We start from the raw sequence: 12,454 nt of genomic DNA, 5'->3' as shown, positions 1-12,454 counted from the left end.
CGAGATAAGGCTTATAAGTATCTAAAAATAACCGACTCATTCGGGGCGCAGAGCCGTGTCATTCAAGGTTCTCCTTTGGGACCCTTTACAAACATCTTGAGATAAAACGCTGGAAACTGTATTAGATAACGTCACGTCTTCTGTCCTCGCTGGCTTCCTTCCTTTTCTTTTATATTTGACGTTCACTCTCTTTCTTTCGAGTGTTTGCTTGTCTGTCTTCATTCTAATCTCTCGTCCTACTATCACGTAGTTTATATCAGGTTCTTCTCTGCTTATGTACTTTGTTTTCCCTCAACTTACATTCCACGTCATTTCCCTTCAAACACATTCAACTTCTTAGAATAAGTCTCATTCCTTAGAATGCTGTTTCCTGTTGGCTCCCCTCGTCAAACCAGAAGCTGCATCTGAGTTTGACGTAGAAATAAGGAATCCAAGCCGGAAACAGCTCTCGTTTATGATTCAGCAAGTTAAATGACATGAAGGAAATTTAATGTTAGCAGAAAATCTTGCCATTTATTTTGATGCCATTATATGACGTAATCACGATTTGTTATGCAAAAAGAAAATAATACACTTCGATTACAAGCCTTTTCGCAGTATTAAAATAACAATGTTTACACCTTCCTGGCAAAAGGAGAGTCCTAAATAATACGGGCTATCAAGAAAAAAGATGATGAAAGAAGGAAGAAATTGGAGTCCAGACAGCAAGAGTTAGAGTGCTCTGAAGATGGATGAAAGTTGGTTCGGAGATATTACAATTGCTGGTTTTCAGATGAACGTGAACATGAAAGAATTCACTAAACTGAACTTAAATAACTGATGGTGTGATACATCAACCATCTTAAAGAATGAGGTAAAAGCCTTCAGAGAAGATCTTCTGAATAGAGTAATTGATTTCTATAAATACTACAGTCAATTTAAACCTGCACTAATTTACAGCTTTAAATTAACAATATATTATATGCGCATTTAAGACGTCACAAGCAGCAATACACCCCTTAAAACACATAAACATTACTCTGTAATGCCTTGAGTTAAAGGAATACTTGTAGGGTGTCTTCTGCTGCCCCCAACCAGTGAAAATAAATAATTGATATTGCCTACAGGGAGATTATGGTTGAATAGAATCTAAAACGAGGTAATGCGGTGAGCAAACAGCACAAAGCTATTGCTGTGGACAGGACAATGCTTATCAACCATGACGGAGGACAACAGGTCATACCCGATCTGAACAAAGGCGCATTGTTTGTATAGCAGGGAGTCACAGCACACATTATGAGACAGACAGAAAGAGCACTCAGTTAAACCCGTAAAGGTTGACCGAAAATTGAGGTTGAAAGGACCCGACGTTGGAAAGATGTGGGGGGGGGGTTCAAAAGGTATTTCACAATAAATCCAACAATTAATATTTGAACTTTGTGGGTAGAAAAAGCTGCATGAGATGATTGGACTTTTTTAGTTTTTCCAGAAAACAGAAAAAGGCTTTTTTTCTTCACCATAAAACGAAGATGATTTCACATGTGTGGTGCAGTAAGGATGAACTTTGACGTTTGACTCAAGCCAGTAAACGCTGCGCTGATCAATCCCAACGGTACAGGGTTGCAATCGGTTCATCCTATTTCTCTCATTTGCTTGCTTCAAGTTAGAGGAAGAGAGACAGAGACTGAGACTAAGACTGAGAGAGAGAGAGAGAGAGAGAGAGAGAGAGAGAGAGCCCAGTTTGGTACATTTTCTAGACACTGCTGTCTTTTGCTTCCTTAATTATTTTTAAACGAGTTTAGGTGTTGAATGAACCGGTTTTGAAGCTAAATAAAATTCCACAGCCACCATCAGAAAATATTCTATTAAAGAGCCTTGTGTTGGGAAATTGGCTGTTGGAGCAAATTGGCCAGATAAAAGGCGGGAATATTTCTAATTTCCTGCAAGCTGCACCCCAGGGGTTCAGCAAGGCTGCAGAAAAGCCCATAAATTCCATCCAAAAGCGGGCTGACATAAAAAAAAACAAAAAAAAACATTATGTGCAACCTCTGATGATTTGTGAAATGTGTGTGAAAGAACATTCCCACTTACAAACTATGCAGCTTGACGTCCCAGTTCCTTTTCAGCGTACCGCAACAATCCTGAATTATTAACAAAACAATGAATGCCATTCCAGAAATAATAGGCCAAACGCCTCACTTCTGTTACCAATTATCCATTATTAACTGTCAACAGAAGAAACCCAGGACACAAATATTAGGAAAGTAGAAAACAATTTGCATTTCAAGCGAATCAAAAGAAAAACACACGCCGGTCCAATTTTTTCTCACTCTATGAGACCATATTTTAATCAAATGATATGACTTGTATGCTTAAAACTAAAATACTCAAACAGACTTCCGATTAACTCCCAACAAGCGATGCTTTGTTCAGCCCAGCGTTAATGAATCCCTTCATGCAGAGCCTAAGACTGGAGTTAAGAATGCCTTTCATCACAACCATAGGCTGAGATTATTGCTTCCTCTGATGTCACCAAACTCACGGCTAAACACGTCCTTACTGTTGTTTCACGGTGCCGAGGAGATCAACGGTCAAGTTAGACAATTAACCTAATACAAGGTTGTATTAACGAGGAACACAAACTTCTGAGCGCAACTCGGCTTATCAGTTGTTGACAGTTTACAAGAGTTTAGACTTAACGGAAGCCAAATGTATGCACAAAAGGGGATTCTTTGACTAATGAATGAATATTTCGCTGATTGTGGAACAGTATTTTCCTCTAACACGCCAGATGAGAGAATGTCCGTGTGAAAATATGTCCACAGGTATATCTGAATGGTTTGAAAAGGAAACCACAATCATTTTTATAGTGGATTTATCACTTTAGCCAAATGAAAAACATTCACAGCTTGTCAAGTCTAAACTGCTGATTCTCTTTCCGTTTCAAATCGCTGTGAAGTGAATCATTTTAAGTCGTGGACATTCATGTGATGGATTCACTTTCAATGCAACTTTCACTGTTTTTAAACGTTTTGTTGAATTTGATGGATATTATTTCAAAACCAACTCAGACCAGGTTCTGTTCAAAGGCTCCTTCCAAACGTACAATATGTTTTTGACTAAAACAACATTAATAACAAAGTCATCTTGTGACACGTTGTTAAAATGGCTGATGCTGCTGTTTTTATGAGCACGCCGTCTTCTCGTTTTTTTGTGTAGAGAAAGTTGTGTTAGGCGCTCCTCACTTCTTGTCCTCTCTTCCTCCTTCGACCCGCGCTGCACCAACCCGGAGCTTAACCCGTCTGACCTCCCTCCCGCTGCCTCTGGCCCCCGGGCCGAGTCCACGTGGACTAATAGAGACGTTGAGCGGAGAAGACAGAGGGGGGAGAGCTAAAAGTCTCTCCGAAAGAAAGAAGCAGATTAAATATAGCCACTGATTAAGGCGGAGACGGGAACATGACCTACATGCATAACAACATTTTCTCTCACTTTCTGCAGAACAAGCCTCCGTCCAGGACCAGGACTCTACAACTGGGAGAATCACTCTAATTATAACGGCAGAGTCAGATTTCAATGCGCACCTCATTAATATCTTCACACAATGTTGGGTTCGATGGTTTTTGGAGCGTTCCAGTGCACCTGTCATGCAGGTAAAATGCAGCTGAGCTTGTCTTGTGAATCAGAGTAAAAAACAAAAGATAACTCCGTTTCACACACGTAGCCTTGTCCTCAAAATAGCTGTTCCTCTGGTGGGGGGGGTTAAAGAGAACAAGAAAGACAGGGGGGGAGAGAGAGGGCTTTCTCCTTCCTCATCAGTCGCTCGGATCCAATGACCGCGTATCCGGCCGCCTCCGACCGCGCCGAACACCGGCAGGCAGCCGCAGGGAGCTGAGATTCAATCTGGATTCATTTATCGGACACCTGGGGTTGATTTAACACCACTGTTACTAGACAGTAAAAAAAGGCTGATTATATAGCCAGTGAGATATATATATATATATATATAAATATATATATATATATGTGTGTGTGTGTGTGTATACACATACATAAACTGTCAGCTAACATTTCCACAGTGTTGAAGTGTGTGTTTGTATGTTTAATTCCCTACCGGGATTAAAAAAAAGAAAAGAAAAACTGTTTTCAGGCCGATGAGCTTCGGACCGAGAGTTCTTAATGTGTCTGCATGTTTTGTGTGTCTGCGTGGGGTCAGTGTTTTGTAACGGCCTTGTTGAGAAGTTGTGCAGCCTGTCAGCCTGTTTCCTCTTGTTCTGCTACTCTGCTACATCTAAACGTCTGGTTGTGGAGATGCATTTTTGTATAACCGGCCTCAATCAAAAACTGTACTTGCATTTTCATTGTGCGCTTTGCAATAAAAGCCAACGCGTTTCACCAGCTGGATGCAGACTGTATGCAGTTTCTGTTCAAATGAATGGAGTCAGCCGTGGCGACTTTCAGTTAACGTATCTGGACCTTTGCTGCATCAATTTTGAAAACTCCTTTAAAATGTGTCTGTCAGAAGCCGAAACTTTCTAAAAGTGTACTAAATGCTACCCTTTAAAAATGTTGGTCAGCCCAAAATGTATTCCAGTATATTTTATACACCTGTAATATGGAAAAAACGATTGTTTGCGTACTCTTGCGGTGTGTGTGTGTGTGTGTGTGTGTGTGGCATTTCTCATGTGCATTGACAGATGGTTTATTGGTGACCTCATCACCTGAGCATATGTCCCTCCAGCGAGCGAAGGAGGGAAAAGGAGAAGCTGCCTACTTTTCCCGTGCAGATGTACCACGTCAGGTACAGGTAAGCCCCTCGTACGGCATTATTTCAGAGGAGGGGGCACACACTGTACTTGGCAATATAATTCACTTTCACCTGGCTGTGTTTGTGTAGGTTGGAGTTCTACATATCAAAGACAGCACACGTTTGTTTTTCTCTTTTACGTATTTATTCTAACTTTGTGGGGAAGGTTGGAGGCGGGAGGGGGGGGCGGCGGGGGTATATTTGATGTTTTGATCAAAGGAGCTAACAGTCCTTAGTGCTGCAAACTGCTGGATACCGTACTCGGATTGTCAGCAGAGAAAACAAAGCCCTGAACCACATGATAGAAAATGATTTTGATGATTATATTTTAAAGTGTCGAGTTATAATTTTCACGTTTATTATGTGCCGCATAAAATCCAAATATGTTGTGACACATCTGTATGCACCTTATGAAATACCTCAGATGCCCGACAAAATTGTATTTTCAAATATTGTATATGCGCTCCTCTTTCAAACCTAATGGGACCCCATTTCTATGAGTCCCACCTCGCCGCTTCCATTACAGTTCGATCTGTGTGGCTTTATGGAGGAATACACGTTGAATTTGTGTACATTTGTACATGCATAGATTGATAGTTTTCCTGGCTGTGAGTGACGTTCCCGGTTAGCCGTGAGGTTCACCGTAGTCGGAGCTGCACATCTCTCAGTGCTGCTTCCTTTTGTGTGATGGACATAATGGCTCCACACTCAACACATTGTTCAGGGTTCACAATTTACATAATGCTTTCACCTTGGCATTTCTCTCCTTTTGTATATGTGATACAAAAGATCCTCTTGTAACACTTACAATACACACACCCACGCGCGCACACACACACACACACACAGGAAGTGTAAAACAAGTAAAAAGCATCATTTTAAGCCGTGCTTAAAATGCTACTGAGAGACAAATGAAATGTTCTGTTCTGAAGATCCATGATTGACTTTTCCTTTGGAAGACAACCCAGTGGCACACCGTTACACGCGGGTGACACCTGAGTCACCTGAGAAGAGCAAAGAACGTTTAGAGGTCTGTCACCCAAACATCCCACTCACAGCGGGGACAATAAACACACTTACAAAAAAGACAAAAATGCCACAAGGTCGCTTCTTGTCACGGGTCGAATAAGGTGCAGCATGACAGCCCACGCAGTGTCCTCGTCTTTTGACACAATATTACCAGGTTTTAATGATCCCCGTCAGCAGACCTTTTTGGAGAGATTCATCAGTTCTTCATGAAACTGTATTTCCCATTTTCTTCTGGCAAATGTAGATCCTCAATAATAGATAAAAAAGATATGTTGACATTTGAAGTAATGCTTAAGATTTCATTCATTACATTACATTACAGGTCATTTAGCAGACGCTTTTATCCAAAGCGACTTACATTACACTTTAAACCCATGGCTTTTCACATTTTTGCCCGGGGAGCAATTAGGGGTTAGGTGTCTTGCTCAGGGACACTTCGACACGGAACATGGGGCAGCCTGGAATCAAACCACCAACCTTGTGCTTCCCAGCACACCTTCTCTAACCCCTACGCCGGGGTTAGAGAAGGTGTGCAGGAACGGCTTCATTACTGATCGGGAAAGACATTCCTGAGAGACACAAAGGGTCAATGCATGTTGTTTGTTTACCTTTTAAAACAATATTGCCATTAGATGCCCTAATGCTCCTACTTCCCATGGAGCTGCAGCAATATTGAAAAAACAAATATAAATATATATTAAATGATTTGATGATAACGTCATTAGTTGCTTATAAAAGTTCAATTGAAAATCAATTGATAATTTCATTCACTCGACAGGGAGGGAAATAAAACGATACTCTCGAATGCTGCTGCTCTCGCTCTCTTTATGACATTATAAACAGAATATATCTTGGCTTTTTGGTCCAAAGACTATTGACTTACAATTACCAGTCATTCGATATAGCGAAACCACCAACTGCATTCTTGTGTCCCTTCATCAGAAGAGGCAGTTTGGCATTTCTCTACCCGGTATTATCTACGAAAGCGTGCCGGAGAGAAAAGCAGATTTAAGGCAATCATGACTATTCTCCCACTTTGCCTCCACAAGACTTCACTCAGCCAAACTTTTAAGTTCTCCCCGCCGCTCGTGGTGCAGGGCTTCAGCCGGCTTGTGTGAAACCACTTCGGAGCAGAGGGGAATCATAATGAAGGTGACAGAGGAGATCTCATGGGACACCTCGCCTGCAGGCACGCAAAGCAGAGAGATCCGACTTTATAATGCAGTTACATCAATTCCTCGCCAGGAATCTTCACAATGAAAACCGGTGCCGTAAAAAAAAATGGTGCTTCTCGTGTGGCCCGAAGTGCGACGACAGAAATGCAGAACAAAAGCTGATATTTTCCCTGTAAAACAATCAACTGCAATACGTGTGCGTAAAAAGATAATGGGGTTGTTTAATCTAAATGTCACGAGTGTGAAGCGGTCGAAACATAATCAATATTTGCTATACTGGATAATTATGACAAGGCTGGCCAATTAGAATTGTTTCCAATATGGTTCAATCATGATGGTTCTGCTCATGTCGCTCTGTGTCAGGCTGCATGTCGTTCAGACTAAAGTGTTCGAATTGAAAGGAGAAAAAAAAAACCCCACTAAACATAAATCAACGTCAGCGGAGTCGTTAGCCTGCACACCGAAATGCGTTGTATCCGGGGATCTTTTTCACACAGGTGAATTGTACGTATTCAACCGCTGTCTCCTAATTTACGCAGCTCCGAGGGAGGCGAACAAAATGCCACGAGTCATTATGCTGGCAGATAAATGCCACACCTCCCACCATTACTCATACTGGCAGCCGCAAATAGACTGCAGAAGTAATTGAAGTATGGGGTTAAGGCATCTGAATGCTCAATTTGAAATTCAAAGACTTTTTTTTCACACATTTTTTGAATTTGAAAAAAAAAAGAAAAAGAGAAAATCCACAGAAAAGGAATCTGGTGCATCTATTAGCATAATAAAAACATTGTTATGAATCTGTAACAAATACAGCAGGATGGAATGAAAGAACCCTACTGTGATAACACGTGTGTGTATTTACCCCCGGGTGGTACTCACCCCAGCGTTGTCATCGTGACAATAGTGTACCAGAAGGAAGCCGGGATGCTGGTGAACTTGCTGGAGCTGGAGCCCTTCTCTGCGTAGAACATGACGGTGGCGAAGATGATGATGGCCATGGTGAGCGAGAAGAGGAGGAAGCCCAGTTCCGAGGCGCAGCTCTTGAGCGTGTAGCCCAGGATCCGCAGGCCCTGCGAGTGGCGGGAGAACTTGAAGATGCGGAACACCCGAAACACGCGCAGCGTCACGAAGGCGCCGCTGACGTCCTCGTTGTCGGTCATCACCAGGCCGATGTAGTACGGCAGGATGGCCACCACGTCGATGATGCTCATCACCGAGCGCATGAAGCGGTAGCGGCTCGGCGCGGCGAAAAGGCGCATCAGGTACTCCACTGTGAAGATCATGACGCAGGCCGTGTCCATGCAGAAGAACGCCACGGTGTAGCGCTCGCCGCATGGCATGTCCTTCTGGTTGCCGGTGGAACCACAGGGCACCGTCTCCACCACGTTGGTGATGACGGAGATGGCGATGAAGAAACCGGTGACGTAGTAGAAGACCAGCGCCATGGTGGAGGTGTGAGGGTTCTCGAAGGCGCGCCACATGGCCTCCCTGACGCTCATGTTGGGCGGCTTCGTGTCCCTGTTCTCTTCCTGATCGTCCTGAAGCCGCTCTAAATTCTCGCGCTTTCTGTCCTTGTACTCTTCGTAACAGCAGTCGCCGATGATCTCAGGGATGATGCCGAAAAAGATCAACTCCTCGTCGTAGGCGGAGATGCACTGGTTGCGGGGGTAGTGGAGCTTGCCCGTCCGGTAGAAGTTGAGGATGCTTCTGAAGGCCTCGGGGTCCCGATCGAAGAAGTACTCCTTGGTTTCCGCATTGTAAAAGAAGTCTTTTTCAGAGCTGCCCAGCAGGGTGTCAGGGTAGCGGTCCAGAGTGGTTCTCCACGTCTGGAAGCGATGGCCACTGACATTGAGCATTATCAGCTCGTCCTGTCTCTTACTGTGGTCCATCGGCGCAACGGGCATGGGGCTGTTGGCAACAGGCATCCAGCCAATGGCTGCTGCCCTGGCAAAAGGGAGCCACGCTGCTACTCCCGTCGCCATCGTGGAGCCGAGTCTTAAGAGCGGTCCTCTTCACCTTCAGAGCTCCTCAAAATCCACCCCCATCTGAGGGAACAATCGCAACAGAGAGAGGACACATAAAGCTGAAAACAGCTGAACTAGATGATCAACCAAATTATCTCTGTTTGCCATCATGGCACTAAAAGAAGCCGCATGACGCTTTTCTTCTATGGGATTTTTCAGTCCCTCTCCCCTACAGTCCAAATCCACCCTAAAATGTCATCCAGGTTCGAGGACAAAGCTGATACAAGTCATCAACTAAGGCACAAACGCTGCAAAAACCAGACAGGTGGTAAAAGGTGATGCCTTGCCTCTGTTTGGTTCGGTGCTGTTCTGGTTATTACACACTACCTCAACATGACCATCCACAGTCCATTACTTAGGAGCCAGTGTGCTTACACTGTGACTGATACCTGCCTGTTGAATTGAATTTGTGAACCAACAGCATCAGTAAATTGCACAGATGGAATCACCTTTAACTGATCGACATGTAGACAGACTGACTGCCGGGGACAGACAAACACCTGTTGCTATGGAATAAGGAGGCAAATTGACCAAAGTGGCAATATTAGACATTAAAGGAACTAATATCACAGGGTCATTATCAGTAAATGTGCTCATTCCACATGTATAATAACACAAATATTGGCGTAGGCTTAACTGAAAAGTACTTTTTCATGCACACTGACTAACTTCTCCACGCGATGCATTGTCTCACCTTTGAAAGGCACCTGAACACATTCCAAGCGTTGAGTGACTGCAGCAAACGTATAAAGACACTCACCGTTAAAACGCTGCCGGGACAAAATCCCCATTCGTCCAAAAACCAAAATCCGACTTTCCGCAATGACCCGAGTCGTCAAGTCAGCGGGCGAGAGACGCAGAGGCGGGATCCATCCAGCGGGATGATGCGCCTCTCCTCCTCGTCGGTCGGCGGACTCCGGCACCGAGCACAGCGCCACATTAAAAACAAAATGCAGGTCGATGGAGCAGAATGAACCACGCCAGTGTGCTGGACCACAACCCTCAAAAGAAGCGGATTTGTATCGCAATGTGTGTATTTGTTGTTGTTGGGTTTTTTTTTTACATCCTGGCGTCTCTTCGTTGTCAGTGTTTGCAAAGTGAAACGTGATGGAGAGGCGCAGCGCGCTGTCGTGCGTCTCCGTCGCTGCGCCGGCGGTGTGTCGTCAGCCCTCCTTCCCCCTGCCTTACTTTACCGACGTAACGTGACCGACCCGTCGTGTGTCCGCGGACTCTTTCAATACTTTGGTGATGCATTTGCTCACTGAAACGGGCGATGCCGCTTTATTGTAATGGCGGTTATCTGTCATAATGGAGATTAGGTCTCTCGTTGACAGTGATTTACGCACCAAAGGGTCTAAGTATGGTCTAGAATCTTGACCTTGGGCTACAGTTACTTAGAGAAAGGTTATTGTTTAAGAATTGTTGTTAAATTCTTCACCGCCCCAGGAGGGAAATTTGTCTCAACAAGCTGCATTATGTTCATGTGTCGCGTCATGAGGGACCGCGTGACGCACCGGGCTTCCGCCTAATGCCATTAAACTGTGGTGCAAAGTGTGAGAGTTCACACAGATGGCTCTGTCCTGAGGTCTGCAAGGTCAGTTGTAGGAGGACTAATGGGTTTGATGCAAAATAAATACATGACTTTTTTTTTTTTTTAGAGTGGGAGCTCTATTGCAACACTGCAATTAGTGAGCGATTCTGTTTAGTGTGCGTTTCTTTTTATGTAATCAGCCGGCTAAGTCTTATACGGAAGTGGTATTAGTATTAAATGAGAACCAAAAAAATACCGTCCTCCATCACATTCCTCAAACAAGCCTTCATCATCAAACTCCAGCAAAGCAGAGAGCGGTTGTCAAAGGAGGCCCTATAGGGCCTCGTCATCAGAGAGGGAGATGCAACAAACCCCACCGGCTCTCCCTTCTGTCTCCTGCTTCAATCCAAAGCGGCATGGTCTGAACGTAAGGCACCTCGGGGGACCGCTACGGCTCGATGGGGAGGGTCTTTGAAGGGATGGCCTTGTCTGCGGCCGTTAGAGGAGAGAAAGAGGCAAAGCCAGAGAGAGAGAGAGAGGGGCACAGAGAAAGTGAGACTGTGGGCTCTGGCTGTAAAGACAGATAGGCTATTGGTGAAGTCCAGTACATTCACATGTTCGGATGAACATTGGCTAAAATATTCATGAATCGAGTCTTTTAAAAATGTTCAAGTTGAAGGGAATTTCACTCAGAGGGGCTTGCTTTTCCTTCATGCGCTCTTTCAAGCACAAAGAGTCAAAGAATTAAAACATATGTCATATTTGTTTTCCTTCAGCACTGAAGACACTTAGAGAAGGAACCAGATCAGTAAGGAATACAAGTCATACTATAAAGACATCTTTAGTTGCATCATTGCCTTCCCTGCACACGCATGTTGAGAATAAATATATACGGCAGAAAGTACGATGAAATGATTTGGATTTCTTAATGCTCATTGTCTTCAGCATGGGCCCCCTTTTACTCTGTGATGCAATCCTGTTTGTGTTGTGGATCATTTGTCCCCCTCTTGGTCCTTTTCGTGACGTGTCCAAACCTCTGGGGCGGCAGCTGACGTTTACAGAAGAGCACTTACGTGCAATTTTTCACATAAATTTGCATAAGATGGTGAGAGATTTCGGCATATTTGGCAATGCATGCAAAAAGAAAACAAAGAGAAACTATTATGCAAATAACATTGCACACATATAATTATGACAAGCGTTTATGAAATTCCACGTCTTTGGAGGTAATGCTATTTTGTTATCATGGTATTGGGGCATATTTTCTTAAAGTTTAGATGAAATACAAAAAAAACATTTGAGATGGCATTCCATATTTTGCACCAATCTCGCAGTATATCAAGAAATCTCAAAAAAAAAAATCACAAGGTTGCTACTGAACAATTTTGTTTGAAACATGTCCCAATACAGAAGCTAATTTCGCTTTTACTTCAATGGAACTTGATATTCTACCAACGTATTTTCACAGCAACTCGCCAACTCGTTTTGTTCGGACTTGAATTCTCCTTGATAGAATGAAAACAAATAGTTCTATCATACAGCATCCAGATATGCACTGATAAGGCTAAATGTAATCTTTCCCGGGTCGTGGCATTTAGAAATGCAGCTACAATCCATCACGGTGTATCATGTAATTGAATCGTACACTCCAATTGATATCTGTATTTCTCTAATAGTTCATCATCCATTCTCTGTTGACCAGAGCCAAAGTAACAGCTGAGACTTGAAAGTGTTTTTCATTTGGCTGTTCTGCTCTTGGGGTCTCACCATGCCGGGTGGATGAAAGAACCATTTTATGAATTATAGACTTCCACACACAGACCAACTCCACGAGAGAACAAAACCTGATGCAGACTTCATCTGCTGCCGTCGATGGGAGCGCTTTCTCATTTCGACCGAGGCACTTGAA

At 43.7% G+C, this 12,454-nt stretch overlaps 2 protein-coding genes across 2 annotated transcripts in view; both read right to left on the bottom strand.

Moving 5' to 3' along the window:
• Positions 1 to 10,361, bottom strand: part of LOC120835077 (A-type voltage-gated potassium channel KCND3) — a 49,129-nt gene extending 38,768 nt beyond the window's left edge. Inside the window, exons 1-2 of the mRNA XM_040203622.2 lie at positions 9,775 to 10,361; positions 7,870 to 9,035 (exon numbers count right to left, since the gene is read on the bottom strand). Of these exons, the coding sequence (XP_040059556.2) occupies positions 7,870 to 8,972 (1,103 nt within the window). The 5' untranslated portion in view covers positions 8,973 to 9,035; positions 9,775 to 10,361. The remainder of the gene's footprint in view (positions 1 to 7,869; positions 9,036 to 9,774) is intronic.
• Positions 10,362 to 10,814: 453 nt separating this feature from the next.
• LOC120835265 (suppressor of tumorigenicity 7 protein-like) overlaps positions 10,815 to 12,454 on the bottom strand; it is a 50,413-nt gene continuing 48,773 nt past the window's right edge. The window contains exon 15 of the mRNA XM_078091737.1: positions 10,815 to 11,034. Coding sequence (XP_077947863.1) covers positions 10,879 to 11,034 — 156 coding nt within the window. The 3' untranslated portion in view covers positions 10,815 to 10,878. The remainder of the gene's footprint in view (positions 11,035 to 12,454) is intronic.

This window comes from Gasterosteus aculeatus, chromosome 17 (assembly GCF_964276395.1).
Source record: "Gasterosteus aculeatus chromosome 17, fGasAcu3.hap1.1, whole genome shotgun sequence".
NCBI lineage: Eukaryota > Metazoa > Chordata > Actinopteri > Perciformes > Gasterosteidae > Gasterosteus > Gasterosteus aculeatus.
Note: the sequence above shows the minus strand (reverse complement) of the source record. Positions and strands in the feature narration are given on the sequence as shown.